This window comes from Telopea speciosissima, chromosome 3 (genome assembly GCF_018873765.1).
Source record: "Telopea speciosissima isolate NSW1024214 ecotype Mountain lineage chromosome 3, Tspe_v1, whole genome shotgun sequence".
Lineage (NCBI taxonomy): Eukaryota > Viridiplantae > Streptophyta > Magnoliopsida > Proteales > Proteaceae > Telopea > Telopea speciosissima.
In genome coordinates this window covers 53,119,075-53,144,313 of record NC_057918.1, presented here as the reverse complement: position 1 = coordinate 53,144,313, position 25,239 = coordinate 53,119,075, and the positions used below count along the sequence as shown (strand labels likewise).

Below are 25,239 nucleotides of genomic sequence, written 5' to 3'. Positions count from 1 at the left end.
TCATAAAACTCAATTTAAATAACTTGAAATCTGGCTGGACGCATAGCGGGGTCAGAATTTGCAATCTGATTCGAGGGGGGTACTAGTGCTCAGTTTGTAGTTCTCTGTGGAAAGCGAGAAGGGGTCCCTAATCCAGGCAGACACTATTACATTAATATCAAATTAAAATGAAGCGAAGTCCCAAAAACTAGGAATCTGGAAAATAGGATCCGCAAACCAAGTAGATGACTTCAAACTACACTTCATGAATTGGATAAACCTTGTAACCAAAGTCTGAACTGAAACTTGAACCATGAGCTCAATTGGGAACCAGAAAATTGACCCAAAACTAGGACCTTGATCATGCTCCTGCGTTAAAATTACTAAACTATTTTTCATAACATATGAAAATAATATTTAAATCCTTTTGTAAACCATTTACAAAACATGCCACTGAATTTGGAAATTTTCATCCAATCATATTCAAATATCTCTCTCTTGCTATTCTCTTAATACGGGAAGTGGATTCTTTCATTTATAGATAAACACCATACCTCTAGTGCACTGATATATAGCCTATTGGCATCAACTGTTAGATCACCAAAGTCCAAAATACTCAACTGCAATGATAAAGACCTCTCAGGTCTGGGACTAATCATAAACTAGTATTGAGAATCTTGTTCTTAAAAAACTAACAACTATCCATTCAAGATTCTCAAGCAATCCTGTTTGATATACACATGTTTGTACACTCACACTTGTGGCCGGATTTACCATTCTTGAGAACACGCAATGTGACAACCATATGAACAAAATGTCCAGTTTTGTCCTGAATTGTTAAAGCTTAAGGTATAAACCTAAGGACTACACCCCATATTTTGATGCAAAATAATTACTATAAATGGATTTAATGGACATACAAATCCAATGCGACAACCCGCGAAGCGAGGGTAAGGCTGCATACATTTTGATCCTCCCCAGACCTCACAGTGGTGGGAGCCTCATGCATTGGGTACGCCTTTTTTTACAAATCCAATAACCTTCCACTTGTACATTAAAGCCAATTGCCCATATACTTTATGTCTATGTTCTCAACATGTCTATCGAATAAATTTTGTGCCAAACCCTTAGTCAAGGGATCACAAAGATTATCCTTAAGAGTCAACCTTAGCTATTGCTACATCACCGCAATCTATTTTCTCTCTGATGAGATGATACTTCCGCTCCACGTGCTTGTTTTTTTGATGTGCTCTAGGTTTCTTAGCTAGTGCAATGGCTCTTCCATTGCCACAATACAAAGTAATGGGATGCTTTATGTGGACATGTACAATCTCAAGTTCGGTCAAGAACTTTCTTAATCAAACTCTTTCTTTGGTTGCTTCTCTAGCTGCCAGATACTCTTCCTTAGTTGTGGAATCTGTTGTTGATTTCTGCTTGACACTTTTCTATATGATTGGTCCACCTATTGTAATAGCCATACCCAATATGGATTTTTCCCATCCTTGTCAATCTGGAAATGAGTCTGTCTAACCATGATTGACAAGTTTTCAACATTGTAAACCAGGAAGTAATCTTTGGTTCTTCTGAAATACTCGAGGACATTCTTGTCAACAACCCAGTGCTCTTGTCCTGGATTCGGCTGGAATCTACTCACAATGCCAACCGTATAATTAATTTCTGGTCTGGTACTAACGTAGCTTTAATGTAAGACTAAATTAGGTTAATTTAGTCCCAAGAAAACCCACAAATCCAAAATAGAAACAAGAGGCAGAATTAGAAAGTTGGTGAAATCAACCAAACCAGCCAAAGGAATTCATTCCCTGCTTTGGATCAAATGATGCTTGTCTAGGGTAGAAACACTGCTGAAAGTTTCAATTGATTCTGATGGTTGAGCTGGAAGATATGACAGCAACTCCTAAAATAGAAACTAATTCTCTGCAGGCCAAACTAGCCACCAGTTCGGGCTCTAACTTGGATCGAGGGTAGGATCTATGGAGAGGGGGCTCTGCTGCAATTTTGGTGAGGTTCTGATGGATGTAAGTGAAGTTATGGAGGTGGAATTAAAATAGGAGGTTTTTGAATATGGAGGAATCCAGCCAACGGAATGGGGTAGAAGTGGGGATCGAATGGAGGGGATTAAGGTGTGGTATTGTGCTTGAAAACCCAGCAGGATTTGATGGAGGAATATGGAGATATCAAGCTCAGATGTTGCAGCAGAAATCCATGTCCAAGAACAACAGCAGCAGCAACAGCCTTGGTTGTTGGTGTGGTTGCAGCCTTCAGAGGGGAACTTCAGTACTTGAAGTAGTTCAGCAACAGTAGCAGCACAAGGGAATCTTGATTTGTGATAGAGAGAATGGAGAAGAAGAGTATGAGAAGGTAGGGGGATAGGTGGATTAGGCTCTCAGCTGGGCTCCTTCAGCCCTTCAAATCACAACCAATTGGACATGAGAATATTCATTGCATTCAAGCAAAATTTCATTCATCAACTAAATTGTGGGGATGCCTCTATGGGCAGTACATTAAATAAACTCTAAAGCATAGTTCTAAAACTAGCGAGATCTCGGTTTTCCAAGGGGTTGAGACGAGATCTCATACGAGTTCTAAAAGTGCAATTTCTCGGTCGAGATGTCGAAATCTCAACCCAAACTCCTTTATATGAGTGCCAGACCTCGAGATCTGGGCAAGATTTCGGTGGGAAATCTTGGTATACAGACACTTATTTATGCCAGAAATCAGGATAAACACTTATTTATGCCTAATATCATTAAAGTAAATGTTTTTGTATTTCATTTACTTAAGATATTATTCATAAATAAGCAAATACTCCCTATTTGAATCCAATAAAATAGTAAAAAATAAAATTCCAAAAGGAAAAAAAGTCAACTCCCAAGTTCAAGAACAAAAACTGGATTTTTGGCGGTAGGTGCAATTTTCAACTTTCTAATGCTGGGGTTTTTCTCAAATCTAAAAATTCCATAAATATTATTATGGTAAAACATTGCTAAAAACCAAAAGTGCGGTAAAATATTCATTTGTTTTGATGTCCAAAAAAATATTTTCATTCAGAGCCATTTTGACAGCATTCACGCACACCAAATTAAGTTTGACCGGTACATAATTCCTTCAATATAAATCAGATTTAAGCAATCTTGGACTTGTTGGAAAGCTTTCTAATACTTAGTTAAGTTGTTTTACATTTGCTTGCTTTTGATTACTAAATTATGTGTAGAGTAGAGTATTTTAGTACGTCGTCGCCTACCAACCTAGGGTCCGAAGTGGAACTCTTATTTGGACTTTGTTTTTGCAAAATTTGATAGTGCCATTGTGTTTAAATGGCCTAAAATAGGCTGAGTACCAAGTTTCAGACCCAAACTAGGTCTAAAACCCATCGAAACTAGGTTACGAGTTGGAATAAAAAATACACCAACTCGACCGAGATCTTGGTTTTTCCCAAGGTCAAGTTGGGGTCGAGTTCCGAGTTTTAATACGTTGCTCTAAAGTTGAGCCCAAAATAGAAACAAATAAAATAGCAAGTCTCTTATAAGAGCTGAGACTTGGGTTACAAGTAATGGGACCAAAATACAAAGTAACCAAAGAGAAACTTTAACTCAGTTAAGCAACTAAAATAGAAACTCTAATTTAGAAACAAATAAATAACAAAATAGAAACTAGATCTATGCTAAAATAGAAACTAAACTACTCCTAAATCCCCACGCATAAAGTACTATGCAATCTGATCTTGGGCCCCATAGAATCTTCTAATAATCTCACCAAGTCAAAATAAGGGGCTGTGATATTGTTCACATGAACAGTATTTTGGCCTCTTCTTCTTCAAGTTTTGATCTACATCAAAGCTTACATCAGACTTCCTACAACCAAATGATAAGAAATTCTCTTCATAGTCTCTATTCCTTTGATGTCTGGGGGCATTGAGATTTGGAAAGAATAATACCATGCCTTAACCTAGGTACTTCTTTGAACTGTTCTAATCCTTTTTCTTTTGTCCTTTGGCATGCATGCTGTATGAGATACTGATCTATGTTCTTAGATTTTACCCTCGTGTTTCTGATTACCCCTACACCAAATTAAAAATCTCTTTTGGAATTCTTGAGTTGTTAGAATGCTCTCTTGTTTTTTGGCGTGTATCTATCCCGTTATGCTTTCTATCTCAGATGTTGAGGTTGACTGTTATATGTTATAGGGGTTTGCCCCTTACTTTATTATATTATATTATTTCTATATTTTGGTGTGTCATGTAGGCAACGGCAGCCGTCACTGTTTTGTATACAGCCAATCATCTTTTGCATGGATCCTACTTATTAAGTGTGTGTGTGTGTGTGTGTATATATAATGCTAGGGAGTACCCTGTAAGCAATGTGCCACATCGATGCCCGGATACGCTAATAAATAGGCAAGGGTTCTCACACGGAGGACAAGTATGGGTAAAGAAGCTAGTCCAAAAGCAAAAACATAGGATTAGGTTAGCATCATGAAACATTGGTTCTTTAATGGGTAAGAGTCTAGAATTAATAGATGTCATGAGGAGAGGAGGATTACTATAACATGTATCCAAGAGACTAGATGGAAGGGTAACAAAGCTAAGGAGTTGGACGACTCTAAACTTTGATACACGGGGGATAAACGTAATAGAAACAGAGTGGGAATAGTAGTGGATAAAGACTTAAAGAATGATGTGGTGGATGTTGAAAGATTGGAAGATAGGATTATATCCATCAAGCTTATGCTGGAGGAGGTTGTCAATATAATTAGTGCATATGCACTCCAAGCAAGGTGTAAGATTTCGCGTATATCGGTATCTCGGGCCTACCAAGATATCCGAAATATCCGAAATATTACGAAATTTCGCCGAAATATTGCATTTTTTCTGCAATATTTTGGCAGTCCATCTCGATGGGTTTTTGGCCATATCTAGGCCTGATACTTCATGGACACCCTTATTTAAGCTAAATAAACACATTTAAACCTTCATATTGCAAAAAAATGAACTCAAAGTGGTGTTTTAGGTTTGCACCCTTGATTGACAGTATACGGTCGCCGACCCTAGTGTATAAATAGTTAAATACACATTGATTAGGCAGTCAAAGACAAAAGAAATTTAAACAAACTAATTAAAACTCATAAGACATAATTCATAAATCATATTCTCATAAACTCCATAATAGTCAACGACTCAATACTCAATAGCTCAATACTTTAATAGGCAATACACAAAGTCACAAGTTCACAAATCACAACTTACAAGTTATAACTTACAAGAGTGCAAGACTCACAAGACTCACAAGTCACAAGTGCTAATAATAATTGCTGTGCCTTCCTGGATCAACCCCACTCATGCCCCGCTGGAGTCGATGTCTATTGCTCTCTATTTGAAGGACATATGTGGATCATGGTATAGTTTCGGAGAAGAAACGAGTGTAGTCATCCACAACTGTCATGTAAATGGAGTCATCAACATACTATAGGTAACCTATCCTAGGATAGGGGTTAGGGTTACCAATTAGTCCATCTTGGGAAGAAGATGATCCAGTATGATATGATGTCGGCGGAAGCGGCGTTGGCACTGGCTGCATGTATGGCTGGTGAGGTCGGTAGCTAAGATATGCAAAAATGTCATTCACAAAAGATGATCCAGTATGTCTCTAGGACTGGGACTGGGAGTCATAGTCCCCTACCCCACTAAACTGCCCATATCCATATCCATATCTATATCCACCGTGAGGTTGTGATGCACTATAATCCGATGACAATGGAGTGGTATGTGCGTTAAAAGATGGGGCACGCCAATGCTCAGTCAATCACTCAAACCGCCAACAGAGCTAGATAAGTCATCAATGTCCATATAATCAGCTTGTAACTGTGTTTGTCGACCCCTACTCTTCTTGCTGTATGGTTGTATGGGGGCTTGTGAGGATGCGGGTGCGGGGTCAGGTGCACTGTGGTCCGTATCCTATGTGGCATGATCAAATTGTCTCTCCAGTGAATCGGACTGGCTCTACAGGCACCATATCCTCGCCTACCACATAACGCTCTCGCATTCCAGCAAATGCTTCATCACCACCATCACCACCACCACCACCATCACCATCACCACCATCATCATCACCTGAGGACCTAGACCAGTCATCATCATCAGCAACATTGCCACCAGTGGGCTGGAATGGTATGGGTGATGCTTCCTGTGCATGTATCTGACCCTTGTCAGCCATATAATCATCCACATCAGCACCAATCTCGGAAGCTATCACGGGGTCTGGCCTACCTCCCTCTTGATCCAACACTGGTTCACCTCTATCCCTCACCCAATTCATAATAGGGTCCTCATCGTCTGAGTCAACTTGAAAGATGTCGGCGAGGTCAATAGTGCCGCTTTGTCCCTTATGTCCCATGCGTATGTGTTGCAGGTTCAGCCTCAAGTTGTAGTGCATATACACCATGTCAGATAGACGTTCGGACCCCAATCTGTTGTGCCTCTTGAAGTGGATGAGTGCAAAGGTACTCCAGTTCCTCTCACAGCCAGATGCGGAACATGTTTGGGCAAGGACCTTGATTGCTATTCTCCTTAAATTCTCAGTCGATTCCCATACAACACCCATCATTCAGCTGCATTACAAGTTTACAACAAAAAAAGACATGTGTCAAATATTGTTTCGAGTTTCAACTTTCAATACATATGTAATTTAAAAGAATTAGGTATTGAATTGAGTACCAGCATCAACGCGTGCTCTGTCTTGTATTGCAGCATCAGTTCCAAAACTTCCTAATGCATCCCTAAACATCTTCATTTACACCCATATGGAAAATTAGTAATTACTTATTACTAATTACTACTTATTAATTATATTTCAAATGAATTCTAAGACTCACCTCATTGTTGCAAATAGCTTGTAGTTGACCATGTGGCTACAACTTCTTCACTACTTGTTTCACAGCATCAATATGTTGAGTTTTCAACCCAAGCCTATTATTATATTGATACTTGGGGTTCAAGTAGTATGCAGAAATTTGATATATAGAAATGAGATATTGTCAAATGCATAGGTAATTAGTAAATAGTAATACTATGAATTAGTTACATAAACAAATTTACTCATCAACCTTATGCAATGATGCATAAGTTGATTCTCCCAGCGAGCATTGATGATATCCAAGAAGTGCTTGCTACTACGAGGAGCCACACTGTAGACACTATCTTTCATCAAGTTCATTGCAGCATATAGGACTGGCATGGTAGGGCCCTTGAGAGCAGAGTCAGTTATATGTAGAACTTTAACTACTGGCTCCAAAACTTTCACCACTTTGCCTAATTTTGTCTAAAAGTCTTTAGATGACATGGTTGCTTGTGCTTCCCTCCCACTTGCAGTATTGGAACCCTTCCATCCAAACTACTCCTCAGAAGCAAACATACTTCTCAGCCCGGCCTTCTTTGTCTCAATGCTTTTTAGGGCAATGTAGTTGGTGGCAAATCTTGTGATGCCCGGCCTTATCAAGTTACCCCCACATTTTTCCCTCAATAGATTGAGTGCAAAGGAGTGGTTGTATACAAAGTTGGTGACTTGTCTTGCACTTTCAACCACAGTCTTCACCAACTTTAACTTCCCCATATCCTTTAGCATTAGATCAATGCAATGGGCTGCACAAGGAGTCCAGAAGAGCCGGTACTTATTGTTGTTCATCATCTTCTCACCGGCCAGCTTGAAGTTGCTTCCATTATCCGTTACAATATGGACAACGTTCTCAATTCCCACATCTTTTTCAACCACTTCCTTTAACAATCTATAAATGTATTTTGCATCCTTTACCTCTTTGGATGCATCCACAAATTTGAGGAAAACTGTCCTCCCATCACAATAGACCATAAAATTGATGATGGACTTTTTTGTAGGCCCAGTCCAACCATCTGTCATTACAGTCACCCCATATGTCTCCCACATACTAATCATCTCCCCAATGTACTCATCAATCTCAGACTTCTGTTGAGGTAAATAAACATTTATTACCTCATATGGGGTGGAGCCCTTGAACCTTGGGCCATCCTCTGCAATTGTATCAATCATGGTATCATATTGGGGGCCTTGTGCAGTGTTTGCTGGGATGGTATGATATAGCACCAACTTAGCTATTGATTCTTTAACTAACCCCTTCATCCCCTTCCATGCTCCTTTGATTTTTGGTTGACTGCTTCCTTTCTTCCTATGTAGTTTAGGATCTAATGCTGATGGTGGTACTGGTACTGATAGAGGTGTTGGGGCTGCCTTCACACTTTGTAATCTTTTAAAAGGATTGAAAGATCTAGCTCCAGATGTGCCACCTCCTCCACTACCCCCTACTCTCTGTCTTTGTTGATCATCTTGAAAACTAACTCTACTCCTTGGAATAGTCCGTCGAAAGTCCTAGCCTCCTCTGCTGTTTGTATATCATCAGGTACTGCAATGTCCTCATCATCATCATCTTCATCAGAGGAGTCATCATCATCATGGTATTGTCCTCCTCCTCCCATTGAACTCCTCACTGCATCCTCAAGTTGTTCTCTTAGTCTCTGCTTGACAGCCTTCCTCTTCTTCTTTCCCCTCAAACTCTCACCAAACTCCCTAGCTACTTGCACAGGTGCCATATGGCAACCTACAACATCTTTAGATCCTCCAGTCAGATGTTATTTAAGTCTACTAGACCCACCTCCCAAAAACTGCATGTGACAATAGTTACATTGGGATTTTCTCTTATCCCCATCAATTGGAGTGCCATGTAACCATGCAATGTCACCCCTATGCTGACTGGCTGGCCTCTGTTCTCTCTACTCCCTTTGCTCCCTCTGTTGACTACTTTCCCCTACCTTTTGCTAGCCCTTCGCACGTTGTCTTTCACGATCCACCATAATAATACTTGTTTACTGCAATGTAAGTAAAACAAATAATTAAAAACTTAATGTAGAAGCACTTCAATTGAGACTTTTAGAATACTAAAACAATTATATAGCTATTTAATATTTTTCTCATAATTAAAAACAAATTTTTATATATAATTTTAATATAAATATTGACCTAACACAACAAAACCGAAAATTAATTAACATAATATATATCTAATGCATTTTAAAACATGTGGAAATTACTTTCATATTTTTTCATGATTTTTCAAACCTAAAACTCATATTTTTCCTTATTTATTTATTTATTTATTTTTTAAATATTTTTCTTAATTTCCAAAAATAAAAATAATTATGTATGGGCAGAAAAATAAGTTCGGCACTGTTAAGTCGTAGATCGGCCATTGGTGTCTAACATATATTTAATTGATCCCCATCTAAGTTATATTACCCCTAATTTTTTCCTATTTTAGTTGTAGGAAAATCAATTTTTAAAACCAGAAAATTAAAAAAATAAAATACATATGGGAAAAAAATTTCGACACTGTGAGGTTGTAGATCGGCTTCCGGTGTCTAACATATATTAATATCATCACCATCCAACAACTCTTGTACATAGTATTTTCAAAATAATAGTTTTAGAGGAAAATGATTTACCTTAAATACTGAAAAATCCTTCACAATCTTGCTAGGAGGTGTTTCCGACGTGTTTTTGGCAATGATCCGTCGAAGAAGATGAAGAACAAGTTGGAAGATGCTTAGAATCCAAGTTGGAAGAGTGGAAAAAAAAGATTAAACCCAAAAAACAGCCTCTGCCCAGCTCTCGGTCGATATTTCGACCGTTAGCTGGCGAAATATGGTATTTATATGGCCTCTTTAATGAGTTACGTGAGGTGTTTTGTAACATTTCGGCGATATTTCGGTATATCGCCAAAATATGCCGAAATTTTACGAACTATCGTCGAAATTTTTTACTTTTTGGTTTCGCCTCCACATCTCGTCTCGGCCCACTCGAAATTTACCGAAATTTCACGATATATCGCCGATATATCACGAAATTTTGTACCATGACTCCAAGTAGGATTGGATGAAAGTAGAAAGTAACAATTGGGAACATATGGATGGTTTAGTGCAAGGTTTTGACAAAGGGAAAAAGGTTGTTACAGGGGGTGATCTGAATGGACATGTTGGGAGAGACCGCAGAGGCTATGAAGGTGTACATGGCATATTTGTCAAGGCGGTGCCTTGGTATCTAGGACTAGGAGATTTTGTAGGGGTCTAGGCGATTGTTGCCTTATTGCAAGGCGCCTTGCAATGGTATTGTTGGCATCGAACTTGGTTCTGGCACTTATTTATGCCAAATATTATTTAAGTAAATGTTTTATTACCTAAGATATTATTCATAAATAAGCAAATACCCCCTATTTGAATCCAATAAAATAAGTTAGAAAATCAAAATCCACAAAGATAAAAAGTCAAACCCCCAGTTCAAGAACAAAAAAATGGATTTTCGGCGGTAGGTGAAATTTTCAACTATCTTATGCTGGAGTTTTTCTCAAATCTAAAAATTCGATAAATCTTAATATGGTAAAACATTGCTAAAAACCAAAAGTGCGGTAAAATATTCATTTGTTTTGATATCTAAAAAAATATTTTCATTCAGAGTGATTTTGACAACATTCACGAATACCAAATAAGGTTTGACTGGAACATATCTTCTTCAATATAAATCAGATTTAAACAAGTTTGGATTTGTTGGAAAGCTGGTTTTGTGCTCTGCCTAATACAAAAAAGCTCATGTAAAAATAAAATCATTTGACTAGTCAAACTTCTTAGAGAAAAAGAATATTTATCTAAATCGAGAGCAATTTAATTACTTATAGATAAGATATATTTTCTAAGAACTGTATAAACCAAATGTATGTTTTGATTGTTTCAAACTTCCTATAGTTTTCTTCTTCAGTTCTGCTGTCTTCTAGTTCTATGTTGATTTTGAAGACTTGATGTGGCTTGATATTGATTTTTGATGACTTGAACTGACTTAATGTTGATTTTTGATGACATGAGGTGGCTTAATATTGATTTTTGATGAATTGAGGTGGCTTAATGTTGATTTTTGATGACTTGAGGTGGCTTAATGTTGATTTTTGATGATATAAGGTATATATATTGTAGCATACTAAAATATTGTAGCACACTAAATAATATTAGAAAAGGGGGGAAATAAAAAATAACTCTTGGGGGCACCTTGGTCGCCTAGGCGCTTAGGCACCCCTCTACTGCCTTGGGTCGCCTTGCCGCCTTGACAACTATGGTACTTGGAGGTTATGGTTTTGGTTAGAGGAATGAAGAGGGGATCGCAGTTTTAGATTTTTCTGTTGCTTATGATCTATCTGTTTTAAACAAATATTTTGAAAAGGGAGGGGAGCATATAGTTACCCATAAAAGTGGGCATTATAGTAGCCAAATAGATTTCTTTCTAACTAGAAGATCTGATAGATCTCTATGTAAGGACTGTAAGGTTATACCTGGGGAGAGCCTATCCACTCAACATAGACTAGTGGTCTTGGATATAAGCCTTACTCCACAGGATCGTAAGGAAGGGGAGCCTATTTGCCCTAGGATAAAGTGGTGGAGCTTAAAGGGGGCTATCTTGAAGTCATTCACTGAAAATATGGTCAAACAAGGAAAGTGGGACTTTGAGGGAGACAATAACACGATGTGGAAGTGATGATGACTTGTATTAAGAAGGCTGCTAAAGATGTCCTGGGGGAACCGAAAGGAAAATGTCATCCCACTAGGGTGACTTAGTGGTGGGATGATGAGGTTCAAGCATCCATTAAGACTAAGAAAGATAGTTTTAAGACTTGGAAAAGGACTAAGGAGGTAGAGGACCTAAAAAAGTATAAGATGGCCAGAAATGAAGCAAAGATGATTGTGGGGAAAGCAAGGACAATGAAATATGAAGGTCTCTATAGCCATCTGAACACCAAAAAAGGAGAAAAAGCTATCTATAAGATAGCTAAAATGAAGGAAATGAAGAGTAAAGACTTTGACCATGTTAAATGTATTAAATGTGATGATGGTAGAGTGCTAGTAAAAGATAAGGACATTGTGAAGAGATGGGAAGAGTATTTCGACAGCCTACTAAATGGAGATATTTCAAGTAATAGTGGCCCGGAAGATTGCATTACTCATCAAGACACCACTCGCCATAGATATATACAAAAGGCTACGGCGTCTGAAGTTAGAGATGCCTTAAGAAAGATGAAAGTAGGTAAGGCACCACTGTACTAAGCCTAGATGGGGTCCCAATAGAAGTGTGGAAGAGCTTACGATTATGTGGTCCATTTTGGTTGACCAAGTTGTTTAACAAGATTATGAGCACAAAGAAAATGCTAGATGAATGGAGGAGAAGCATTCCAATTTACAAAAATAAAGGTGATATTCAGAGTTGCAATAACTACATATGTATAAAATTAATGAGTCATACTATGAAATTATGGGAGAGGGTTATTGAAGCCCAATTGAGAAGAGAAGCTATTATCTCGGAGAACCAATTTGGTTTTATGCCAGGTAGATCTATGACAAAAGCTATTTACTTACTCAGGAGGCTCATGCCTCATGGAAAGATTTAGTGTTTGCTAGAGGACCTCCATATAATATTTGTTGACCAAGAAAAAGCCTTGACAGAGTCCCTAGAAAGTTAATCTGGCATGTTCTAGAGAAGAGAAGGGTGTCGAGTAAGTATGTGGATTTAATTAAAGATATGTATGGTCTCCTGGTGACTAGTGTGAGAACCGTGGGAGGTCAAGGTAGTGATTTCCCAATCTTCCACTTCCTCGGCAATTGTCTTAGTAGAAGATATGATTTCTTGGAATTGAGGTTTATTGGTTCTTAAGTATGTACGTAACTGAATGAGAAAATTCTTTACCTGTCCAATTTCTATCGCAGAGGTTAAGGTAGTGATTTCCCAATTACAATTTGGTTACATCAAGGATCAACTTTAATCCTGTATCTATTCGAGCTTATCATGAATGATGTAACTAGGAACATTCAAGATGCGGTGCTCTTGGTGTATGCTTTTTTGCTGATGATATCGTTCTGGTAGATGAGACAAAAGTAGGGATTAACGTAAGTTGGAGTTATGAAGATCAACCTTGGAATCAAGAGGTTAAATAGAACGAAGACGGAGTATATGGTGTGTAACTTTAGCTACACTAAGACGGCTAACGAAATTGTGAAAATTGAAGAGAGATACTGCAAAGTGATTATGTTAGATATCTGGGTCAATCATAAACAAAGAAGGTGACATAGAGGATGATGTATCACAAAGCATTAAAGTGGGGTGGATGAAGTTGAGAGGTGTGTCCGGAGTGCTGTGCAATCAACATATTCCTTTAAAGCTTAAAGGAAAATTTTATAGGACAGTTGTACGATGGACTATGATGTATGGGGCGGAATGTTGGGTAGTTAAGAAGCGCTATATAGATAAACTAAGTGTTACAGAGATGAGGATGTTGAGATGGATGAGTAGCAAAATTATGAAGGATGAAGTAATGAATGACCATATTAGAGCTGATTTGGGAGTTGCCCCGATACAGGATAAGCTCCATAAAGTCGTTTGAGGTGGCATGACCATGTTCGGTGGAGGCCTTGGGATGCACCAATAGGGGCATGCCTAAAATGACCCTAGGAGAAGTAGTGAGGAAAGACATGCACAGTTTAGGACTGGTCTCAAGTATATCATTGAATAGAGCTGATTGGAGAGCAAGGATCCATGTAGCCGACCCCATTTAGGTAGAATATTGCTGAGTTGTTGCTGACGTTGTTGTGCCCTTTTCTTTTTATATTATTTTTATTATTTCGTCTTTGTAAGGATCCATGTAGCCAACCCTATTTAGTTGGATAAGGCTGAGTTGTTGTTCCATTGTGGCCAAGTGATCTCGGGTTCGAGTGTAATGCCCCAGAATTTTGAAAGCCTGAAAGTGTTGCTAAATAATTAATTATTTATGCCTAGGGGCATTTTCATACACACCAGGGGTATTTACGTAAACTTTACACCTCAGGGGCAATTCTGGAAATTTGTAACTATTCTTTTCTTATACGATTATGTGCAGAATTTAAATTTTAATTATTAACCTAGTGTTGAATGGCATAGTGATATTTAAGAATTAAAGAGTGCCTTATTTCTTTATTTAAATTTGTTTTGGGGATTGAATAATCAAAGAGCATCTAGCCTAGTGGTTGAGTTACTAATTTATTAAAAGGTCCTAGGTTCAAGTCTTATAAGCTGCAAAGGGAGGGGGTGTTATAATTAAGCCTTAAAATTTTTGGATTCAAGTCAGTGGTGGACCCCATCATATCCAGCAAATAAACCGTGCGAAAAGGGGGAATTTCAGAATCGTGAAAAGGAGTAGAGATAAAATAGGAAAGTAGAAAATAATAATAACAATAATAACAATAAAAGGGGGGCAGATATATCGTGTGAAAAAGGGAGAGAGAGAGAGAACGAGAGGGATAGGGAGAGAGAGAAATATATCGTGAAAGAGAGAGAGAGAGAGAGAGAGAGAGAGAGAGAGAGAGAGAGAGAGAGAAATTTGCAAATAAATTTTGTTCTGAATGCTAGATTGCTTTGTCCTGGATGCACATTTTGTTACTTCATATTGTTTATGTTTAATGTTTCTTTGGGACTTGGATGCATCAGGAATTATATTTTCCTCTTTCTCTTGTTTCAAATTGTGTAGGGAAGCAAAATGCTCAAGCCAGAAAAGTGGCGAGCAACCTTTGATAGTGATGGGAAGGTTTTGAACTTTCAAAAAGCACTGAAGTTGATTGTTATAGGTGTAAGTTCTTGTACTGCTATTTTATTTATGGTAGCACAGTATTCAGCAAGCAATCACAAATCTCCATGTTCATTTTATTTCCTTTAGATTACGTCTGTTGCTTCATCCTATGTTCATCCTAGTTCATTTTATTTCCTTTAGATTATGTCTGTTGCTTCATCCTAGTTTGTTCTTTTGACTAGGTCCAACTAATTCTTTTCACAACTCCAAATGTCATTATCACCCATTTACATGTCAATATTCCTTTTTCAACCTCAGTATCATATTGAGCTTATAATTCGGATATCTTCTATGCATGAGACATTAAATGGGTGCTTTGTAATGGTCCCTTGTGCATGATTGATTTTAGGAAATTTACTCTGCACCATGAATTTGATGAACAAAACCATTAATGTAGTAGCACTTCTGTGGACCGGCACGAACCCGATTGGAAGCACAGACTGAGGTGCAAATAGTTTTGGTCCAGTAGGATATTTAGAGGTTTATTATTTATTTGGGTTATCTTGTAATCTTTACTTATATGGGAAGTAGAATACGTAGTTGAGTTCTCTCTTTATTTTAGAATGTAATTAGGAGTTATATCTTTATATATTGGCATGTAACTGACGATGGAGAATAGAGAATGGAATATTGAGATTGGATTTTGTTTGAGTGTGCTTGCGTAGCCTGAGCAACCTACGATTCCTCTATTCCTCTTCAGTTCTTCTTAGTCTTCCTTCTTCTATTCTTTTCCTGTTATTCCTTCCTTCTCTTTTCTCTTCTTTATTTCCTGTTACTGTTCTGTACTGGGTGGTACTTGCAGCCCTATGTGATGAGTTCGATCTCCCTTATTCTTTCTTCGTAATACTTTTGGGTGCGAGTACCTTTGGTATAGGTAGCCTAAGGTGCAGAGTTTTGTTCACCGAAACCTAACCTGGTGAGAGTTATAACTCAGAACTGGGAATTGGTTTCGTCTTTACTGAAAACTTAATTTGCAGGGCTGAATATTATTGCAGTCCTTTCGGCATATGGATCTGTTATTGATCGCTTTAATAAGATTCGCAGTTTCAAATCATCCCTAGAAATCTCAGGTCAATTCATTTTTCTCTTGGAGTGATTCTCGGTTACCGCTGGTTTGGTAGTTGTATAGCGGGTGATGAAGAAGAAGCTACTTGTTAAAATTACAGAATAGCCCTCATACTCTAATATTGGTTCTATTGAGTCCCATCTTTGTTTAATTTCCATAAACACCCCTCCACTTCAGTACTTATGCTCAGTTGAGTCCTGAATTTGTTTTCCTCTTCCAAAAAGAACCTATACTGGTCACAATATTTACCAAATTGCCATTACTTATAATTGGGTTTTTATTGCTTGGGTAGGTCCATAGTGATCACAAAGCAGGGTTTTGGAACCCGAGGTCAAATCAACTATGCTTGTAATGAAAACGTAACATAACTATCCAATCAAATTATTGATAGTACTAAATGATTCTGACAAAGAATATTCAATTTAGACTTAGAGTTCCGGAAACAGCCTCTCCACGGAGCAGGGGTAAGGCTGCATACATTATGACCCTCCCCAGACCCCACAGTGGCGGGAGCCTTGTGCACTGGGTACGCCCTTTTTTAGTATTCAATTTAGACTTAGAGTTATCAGCTTATCATGTTTAGTTCTGTAAAGATTTTATTTATGATGAGGTTTGTGTAGATTTCTATGTCAGAATTGAGTCGTTTTACCATAGGGACATCCAGAAGTTATGTTCTGGCTTATTTTTAAGTGGTTTGATCCTTTTTGGTCAGGGTGTGGATCCATCTATAAGGGCAGAAGTCTGGGAATTTCTTCTCGGTTGTTATGCGCTGAGCAGCACTGCAGAGTACAGAAGGCAACTGAGGATGGCTCGGAGGTCTGGGTCCCTTCACTTTGATTAACCTGCAAGTCTGCAACTAACTGATCCTTCTTGTGGATATTCTATGTCTAAATGAAAGTATATATTTTCTAAATCATACGAGTGCATTAGAGCACATCAATTGCCTACAATTTATAAATTCTACTCATTGTAATATTTTCTACCCTTTTGTTTATTATGGTAATATGGTGAATTTTCATAGGCTGCTGTATCTGCTCATTCAGTTTGTGTAATTCTTTCCCCAATTGTAGTATGAATACTTTATTATTATTTTTGATTAATCTCAAGCACAAAAGAATGTTTTGTTGATTAGAATTTTAAAGCACTATACAGTTTAGACTCTGTACATAGCTTACACGACAAGATGAAATAGAGGCAAATCAGGATACATTGTGTATATGCAGTTATCAACTATTGGTTCCATAATATAGAGCCCAACAACTCCACAAAGGCGTTCATCTCTTGTTCTGTAAAAGCTGGAAGAGATGAAATCTAATGGATCTACAAAGAGATAGGAACCTTTATTTTCTTATAAGAAAGATTGCGCTATTCATTATTTCTACAACAACATCTAGTAGAAGTTACTAGGATCAACTGAATTCTGTCTTCCTAACCAAATGGAGCAATCTACAAATATATAGATGTTATAATATGGGTACAAGAGTAGTTTCGTCTTATTTTATTACCTTAGGGGTATTCTTGTACTTTTACCTATTCTAGAACATTCTCTAGTCTATTATAAATAAAGTGGGCTGTGGACATAATGTCACAAACCATTATTCTTAATTCCATCATGGTATCAAAGCGAGGATCAACATTGGGATCCAAACCCTAATGCCAAAACTCTAGCATTTTCCACCTCCTAAGCACTGGTTGGAAGCATTAGCAGATTCAAACTGGAAGGCTGCCATGGTAGAAGAGATGAGAGCACTAGGAAAAAATGAGACGTGGGAGTTGGCCATGCTTCCTAGGGGGAAGGAACCTGTGGGATGCAAATGGGTGTTCGCTATGAAGCAGAAGATGGATGGTACAATTGATAGATTCAAAGCTCGATTGGTCGCCAACGGCTTCACGTAGACATTTGGCATAGACTACTAGGAGACCTTTGCTCCTGTGGCCAAGTTAAATACTATCCAGGTTATTTTCTCATGTGCAATTAACTTGGGATGGGAGCTACAACATCTAGATGTGAAAAATGCATTCCTTCATGGGGAACTTGAAGAGGAAGTTTACATGGATGTCCCTCTTGGATTCTCTAGTCCGAAAACCCATGGGAAGGTCTGCGAGTTGAAGTGAGCTTTGTATGGGCTGAAACAGTCACCTAGAGCGTGGTTTGGGCGTTTTGTATGGGCTGAAACAGTCACCTGATCATACTCTGTTCATCAAGAAAAATGGTCAGCTGATTACCGTTCTTATTGTGTATGTCGATGACATTGTGGTAACAGGAAGTGACAATGATGAGATAGCCCGGTTGAAGACCTTTTGGGGTACTGAATTTGAAATTAAAGATATGGGAAAGCTATGCTACTTCCTTGGGATTGAGGTTGCGCGATCAAATCAAGGTATCTTCCTTTCTCAATGGAAGTATACACTTGATCTTCTGACCGATACTGGGATGTTAGGGTGTAAAGTGCAAACCGGCGGATACTCCCCTAGAGGCAAATTTTCATTTCAAGGAGAATGATGGTGAGCCTGTGGATAAAGGGGGATATCAGAGGTTTGTTGTGAGATTAATTTATCTCTCCTATACTAGGCTAGATACTGCATTTTCTGTTAGTATGGTCAGCCAATACATGCATGACCCCAACTCCAATCATTTGGAAGCTGTTTATAGGATTATACGACACCTACAGTCTGCTCTAGGTAGAGGGGTCCTTTTTTCTTCTCATGACCATTTGCGCATTGAGGCTTACACTGGTGCTGATTGGGCCGGTTCTCTTAATGATAGACGTTCCACTTCCAGGAACTATACTCTAGTCGGTGGGAACCTCGTTACTTGGCGCAACAAGAAGCAGGCAGTAATTGCTCGTTCTAGTGCAGGGGCTGAATTTAGGGCTATGTCCCATGGTATTTGTGAACTTCTCTGGCTTCAGAGTTTTCTCCAGGATCTGTGTGTTCATGTTCAGCTTCCCATGTAACTCTTTTGTGACAGTAAATCAGCCATCAACATTGCTCACAACCCAGTACAACATGATAGGACAACGCTCATTGAGATTGATCCTCACTTCATCAAGTAGAAATTGGAGCAAGGCACCATTTGTGTTTCCTTTATTACTTCCTCCAAACAACTGACAGATATGTGTTTACTAAAGGACTATCTAGTAAAGTTTTATCCAATCATTTCCAAGTTGGGCATGATTGACATCTATGCACCAACTTGAGGGGGAGTGTTGTAATTCGGGTATATTAGGGTATTTTGTCTTATTTTATCCCGTAGGGGTATTCTTGTACTTGTCCTGTTCTGGAACATTCTCTAGTTGATTAAAAACAAAGTGGACTGTGGTCATAATGATACACAAGCCATTATTCTCCAATTCTTCAATATGAATTAGATTACAATCAAAGGGGAATTCCTAACCATATTAGGAATCCTGGTTTCAGTAGGAAAATATATACTAAACAGAAAATAGAAACTAGGACAGGGTAACTCTAACTATATTTTTTGGTAAAACTCTAACTATAAACCATAAATAAAAGAGACACATAGGAGGGAATCTCGATCAGAATGTTAGAACATTCTAATCGAGATTACCCTAACTCCTTATGAGGTTGATATACAGCTCGATATACTTCAACAATATTTATAATAAGGGAAAAAGAAGACTGCGTGGTGCCTGCACCTGACACAGGAAGGGCAAAATGTCTGCCCTGCCTCTCTTGAAATGAAAAATCCCACCCTTGTTGGATGCCCCCACGCATGCTTTCATTGGCCCCCGTGCTGGTGCAGGGGCCATGCAGCCTGGCAGGGATCCCTCTCCCTTGTAATAAAATCAGTTAGTTACAAAGGTTGTAATGTCCCCCACTTACATAAAAGCTACACTACTAAACAATACCACAATACTAAACATCATCATGACTCATAAACATAAACCTATACACTACCACAAATTATAAAGGTCACTACGAATACCAAAACAGCACCATACTACTAATTGTCACCATGTTTTCAACAGACCCCTTCTAAACTATGAATCAGCCATTTCGTCAGACACAAGTACTTCATCCAAAATCTGCCCACCCTTAATTAACCCCCCTGTTGAAAAGACAACCTGATTAGCACCTGCTTCATACCCAAAGATAAAACCTTTCAAATGATTCTGTACACACTACAAGTCAACTTATCAGTCTATAGCTTCTTAGGGATTCAAGCTGCAAAGGTCATGTTGGCATTCTATCTCCTCTAAGTTTCCTTGCCACCCCCAGTTCTTCAACAAAAGGTCTATCTGGCGATCCCCTCAACTCCTCAGTAATCTGTTGGATCCTTTTAGTTTCATCCTATTTACTTCACCTTTTCCCGTCACAACTCTATGTAAAATCCAATCTCCTCTCTTCTTCTCTCTTCATTCTCTAGAAGGATGCATTCAAAATTGTACCAAAATTCAGCACCCTAAGATGTGCTACTATGCTCGTTAGTCACTTCAATAAATAAGTCCTTGTGTTCATGAGATGGGGCCACAAAAATGAAACGAAATACAATCTGATAAAGCCAAAAAAGTAATCATCTTTCACAAGAGAATGGGAAATTTTGTTGGAAATGAACCCAATAGGGGCATTCTGCTGGAGTTACATCTAATGTATGCCTATTATTAATTGCACAGTATCATATTCTTTCTGCTTTGCTGAAAACAAATGCCAAAATTTATTGCTAACACTGTTTTATATTTTATTTTTAAGTTTTGCTTTCTTATGTTGTTTCTAGTGTAGACAGAAAGATTACTTGAGTAGTGGCACCTGTTTTTTTGCTAAAGATCAGCGAAAGTATATTAATAGAAGATAAAGAATATAGTACAAGAGAATGAGAAACACCGTTGATCCAATATTCCACCTTCGGCATGGCCATTAGCAGAGAAGCGAATCAAGCAAAAGAGAAGTAAAACTCAACATAATCTGTATCTGGGTCTCATTTGAGCATCCCAGTTAACATCATGAACAATAAATGAAGGGACTGACTCCCAAACCATTGTCACTCTTGCCGCTGCCGCATGTTTTGCTAACCTGTCTGCCAGAGTTAGTTTCACGTTTGCAGTGAGAAACCTGCCATGTGATGCTATCTAAGAAGTTTTTGAGAAACCACCATTTTTCCTGAAAACACCATGGAATCTTTTGATTGTGAATACAATCTACCTCAGATTGAGAATCGCATTCAATCCAGAGTTTAGTCATTCTCATTGATGATGCATGTTGGAGACCTTCGAAAAACGTTGCAAACTCTGCCATGTAATTGGTCCCAACTCGTTCATAATACGCAAAGCATCTTTTAGGGGAGCCTAACCGATCCCTGAAAATGCCCCAACTCCAGACCTACCCGGATTACCAAGCGAGCAACCGTCAATATTTAATTTATAGTAACCCTCTTGCGGATAACTCCAATAAGTTTCAATAATCCTCCGTGGTGGAGATCAAACTATTGAGTCCTGTAATTTTTTGGACATGAGCAAATCAGCCATTGACGACACACGAATCTGATTTATTGATGAAAAGTCATTCAATTCGTTCAAAATAGCCTTCACCACTAAATCTGGACTTTGATGCACATTATCAAAATATTGCCGGTTCCTCTCCATCCAGATCGATATGGTACCAGAATAACCATGGTAATCCACAACTTTTTGAGCGGGATCACATTTGCTTTGAGTAGTTCCACCTGTTATTAATTGTTTCTTCCTGTTTGTTATACTTGCAATATGTTTCATTTCTCTGTCTTTGAGTTTCTCCTATAATCCCATTGGAGTGACATAAAGGGCGGCATTCACTGAAAGTTGTACTGTTTATAATTTAATGATTTCTCTATCTATTCATGAAATTTGGGGTACTTTATAGTGGTGAAGGAGCATCAAAGGAACTGGTAGATTTTCTAGATTCATAGTTAAAAAAATGGAGCCTTACAGAATTTTTTATGCAGGGAGCGGTATGCGGATTTAATTCGGCAATGTCAAACAATGCATTCAAGTATTGGAACTGGCAATCTTGCCTATGCTGTAGGGTCCAAAGTGTTGGATATGAGGCTACCATCAAAAGATAATGGGAAAAGGGATGCAGAATTTGAACACAAATCTACTTCTCATGATACTAGTGATGAAGTAGAGACCTATCGTAATAAATGTATAGAATCTACAGATACACCATACACATGCCAAAGGGAAATCTCTAGCAGTTCAGCTGATCTTGTTAGTGTAATTAGGGAAAGTACAGACACTGCAGCATATGACTCTTCATATCCTATGCCTTCTTCTGGTCCTTACGATTGCTTTTCCTCTAAATCAGGGAGAGAAGAGAATGGATCAGAATATGTAACAGAGAGTTGTTTTGATTTTCCTCCTTTACCTGTCACATGTTTGTTTGAAAGGAGTCACAGTGATAGGGAAGAATGTGGAGTGCATAACAATAAAGTATCTACTGAACATAGATTGAGTTTATCAGCTGAAAACATGCATAGTTTTCAAATTAATAACAATGTTGATCTAATTATAGAATCAAATGCTATCTCGCATGCAAGCAACTCTGAAATTGAAATGTGTAATTCAGATTTCCAAGGACAAGTAGTACAGCCACCAAATGTGGAATATAAAACTGAAATTGTTAGCCGTTTGAGAATATCAGATGTACCCCAAACAGCCATGATAGATGCAACTGCTTCTCAAGGGGGTAGTAACAATGAAGATAAAGTTTCTGAATGGCTTTGGACTCTTCACCAAATAGGTACCATTTATTTTGCTCTTTTCTGATAGTAAATCAAATATCATCCTTTGAATCATGACTTCTGCTTTTTTTCTTGGTTCTTATGATAAATTTCCCTTTCAGTTGTTGATGTGGTCAGAACTGATAGTCATCTTGAATTTTATGAGAACATGAAAAATGTAGCTCGGATGTCAGATATTCTTGCTGTTTATGCCTGGGTTGATCCTGCTACAGGATACTGCCAAGGTTAGTATCCTCGGATACTAGATTAAATTCTGAATATTTCCATCATGGAGTTTGTCACAAAGTAACAATAGATTGACTTCTCTAATATCAGTTTTAAAACATTTTAAGTCATATAAACTCTTACTGAAAATCTGTCTTTTAGGTATGAGCGACTTGCTGTCCCCTTTTGTTGTCCTTTATGAGGATAATGCAGATGCCTTTTGGTGCTTTGAGATGCTACTCAGGAGAATGGTAATTCCCAAAATTTGCAAACTTCTTGCACATTTGTTCCTCCTCCCCTCCCAAAAAGTTGCACATTTGTTCCTCCTCCCCTTCCAAAAAGTAAATAAGTAAATAAAAGAACGAAAATTTTTGTTGTCCTGGAAATTCTGATTTTCTTACATTTTCCATTTATTTACACAATTATTTTTTTAGCGTGAAAATTTTCAGATGGAAGGACCAACTGGAGTGATGAAGCAGTTGGAAGCATTATGGTGTATCTTGGCAGCTACAGATAGGGAAATGTTCGTTCATTTATCGCTAATAGGTGCTGAAAGCCTTCATTTTGCCTTCCGGATGCTGCTGGTTCTCTTCCGTCGGGAGTTGTCCTTTAATGAGGCTCTTTGCATGTGGGAGGTTTGTTCTCTCAGCTGCTCTCACCAGAACTAGTACCATCCAATGCAAATTTTACAGGCTGGGACAAATCAATTCAATCCCTTGTTGCAACTATTTGGGTACTGATTTATCATGCGATGAAGTCCAAAATCAACGTTTGTGAGTCAATTCCAGAAAGCAAAATCTTTTCTCAAGCCCTGTTTAGGCCCATCAGCTCGCCCATTCAAAGAGAGACTTTTAGTTACTTATATTTTCCCTCTGTTTCCACGTAAAATCTGCGTGGAAGGAAAATCTTCAGGTCATAGTTGTCAAGATGGTCCAAGGCAGTGGAGGGGTGCCTAAGCGCTTAGCGATAAGGCGCCTGCCTAGGAGTTGCTTAGGCGACCAAGGCGCCCAAGTGTTATTTTTTATTTTCCCTCTTTTCTCACATTATTTATTATGTTACAATATATTCCTTATATCGTCAAATATCAACATTAAGCCACATGAAGTCGTAAAAAATCAATATTAAGCCACATCAAGCCATCAAAAATCAATATTAAGCCACACCAAGTCATAAAAAATCAACATAGAACTAGAAGACAGCAGAACTGAAGAAGCAAGCTATTGGAAGTTTGAAACAATCAAAACATACAGTTGGTTTATACTGTTCTTGGAATTGGTCATTGTCATGGTATACCTAGTCTCACATTTTGTTTATATTGTTCTTAAAAAATATGATCTTATCTATAAGTAATTAAACTACTCTCGATTTAGAGAAATGTTCTTGCTCTCTAATAAGTTTGACTGGTCAAATAATTTTATTTTTACATAAGACTTTTTGTATTAGGTAGAGCACAAAACCAGCTTTCCAACAAATCCAAGATTTCTTAAATCTGATTTATATTGAAGGAGTTATGTTCCGGTCAAACCTTATTTGGTATGCTTGAATGTTGTCAAAATCGCTCTGAATGAAAATATTTTTTTAGATATCAAAACAAATGATTATTTTACCGCTCTTTTGTTTTTTAGCATTATTTTACCATATTAAGATTTATAGAATTTTTAGATTTGAGAAAAACCCCAGCATTAGAAAGTTCAAAATTTCACCGAACATAAAAAATCCAGTTTTTGTTCTTGAACTGGGGGGGGGGGGGGGGTTGACTTTTTATCCTTTTGGATTTTGAACTTTAAAACTATTTTTATTGGATTCAAATAAGGGGGTATTTGTTTATTTATGAATAATATGTTAAGTAAATGAAATAACAAATATAAAAACATTTACTTGCATTCAATACCACTAAGGCGACAATCGCCAAGACCCCCAAAATTCTGCCTGGGCACCTAGGCGCCTAGGCAGTGCCTTGACAACTATACTTCAGGTAAAATCAGTACAAAAAGTCAGATTTTACTTGAAGTTTTCTTTTTACATAGCTTTTACCTATTAAAAAATGGAGCCATTGTGACAACAAAGCTTCCTTGAGTATTAGTGAAAATCCTGTGTGGAACCGCACATATGGATTTTGATAGGCAGTTTGTTGGTAAATTCTGTATACGTTTGCTTAGCATACGCATAGACATGAAGATAGAGACCAGCTTCCTTGCATCCTTGACCATTGGCGTAAATAGTTGGCACTTTCAAAGGATTTTGGGTAAGATGAGGTTTTTAATCTACATATGCATAGCTTAAGTGGGAGACTTGAGAAAACTAATAAAGTAGAGGCTTCTCTATTTGGTGCTAAAGGCATATGCCATAATTGTATTGGGAATACTTGTAATTATATGATACAACAACAACATAGCCTTATCCCAACTAAGTGGGGTCGGGCTACATGGATCCATGCTATCCAATCAGCTCTATGTGAAGTCATACATAATACAAGTCCTAAGCTATGCATGTCTTTCCTCACTATTTCTCCTATGGA

The 25,239-nt window shown here is 38.0% G+C and overlaps 1 protein-coding gene and 1 long non-coding RNA gene across 6 annotated transcripts in view; both read left to right on the top strand.

Annotated features, from left to right (window-relative positions):
* LOC122656551 (small G protein signaling modulator 1-like) overlaps positions 1 to 25,239 on the top strand; it is a 94,589-nt gene that overhangs the window by 3,940 nt on the left and 65,410 nt on the right. For 4 of the 5 annotated variants that reach the window (XM_043851125.1, XM_043851128.1, XM_043851124.1 and 1 more), the window contains 6 exons: positions 14,614 to 14,712; positions 16,491 to 16,594; positions 21,720 to 22,516; positions 22,619 to 22,741; positions 22,884 to 22,972; positions 23,156 to 23,356. In XM_043851125.1, the coding sequence (XP_043707060.1) occupies positions 14,614 to 14,712; positions 16,491 to 16,594; positions 21,720 to 22,516; positions 22,619 to 22,741; positions 22,884 to 22,972; positions 23,156 to 23,356 (1,413 nt within the window). The remainder of the gene's footprint in view (positions 1 to 14,613; positions 14,713 to 16,490; positions 16,595 to 21,719; positions 22,517 to 22,618; positions 22,742 to 22,883; positions 22,973 to 23,155; positions 23,357 to 25,239) is intronic. The other variant, XM_043851127.1, reaches the window with a different exon arrangement.
* Positions 12,573 to 13,325, top strand: LOC122656553. Its single transcript, XR_006332123.1, has 2 exons — positions 12,573 to 12,681; positions 12,829 to 13,325. It is a non-coding gene; the product is annotated as an uncharacterized LOC122656553 (long non-coding RNA).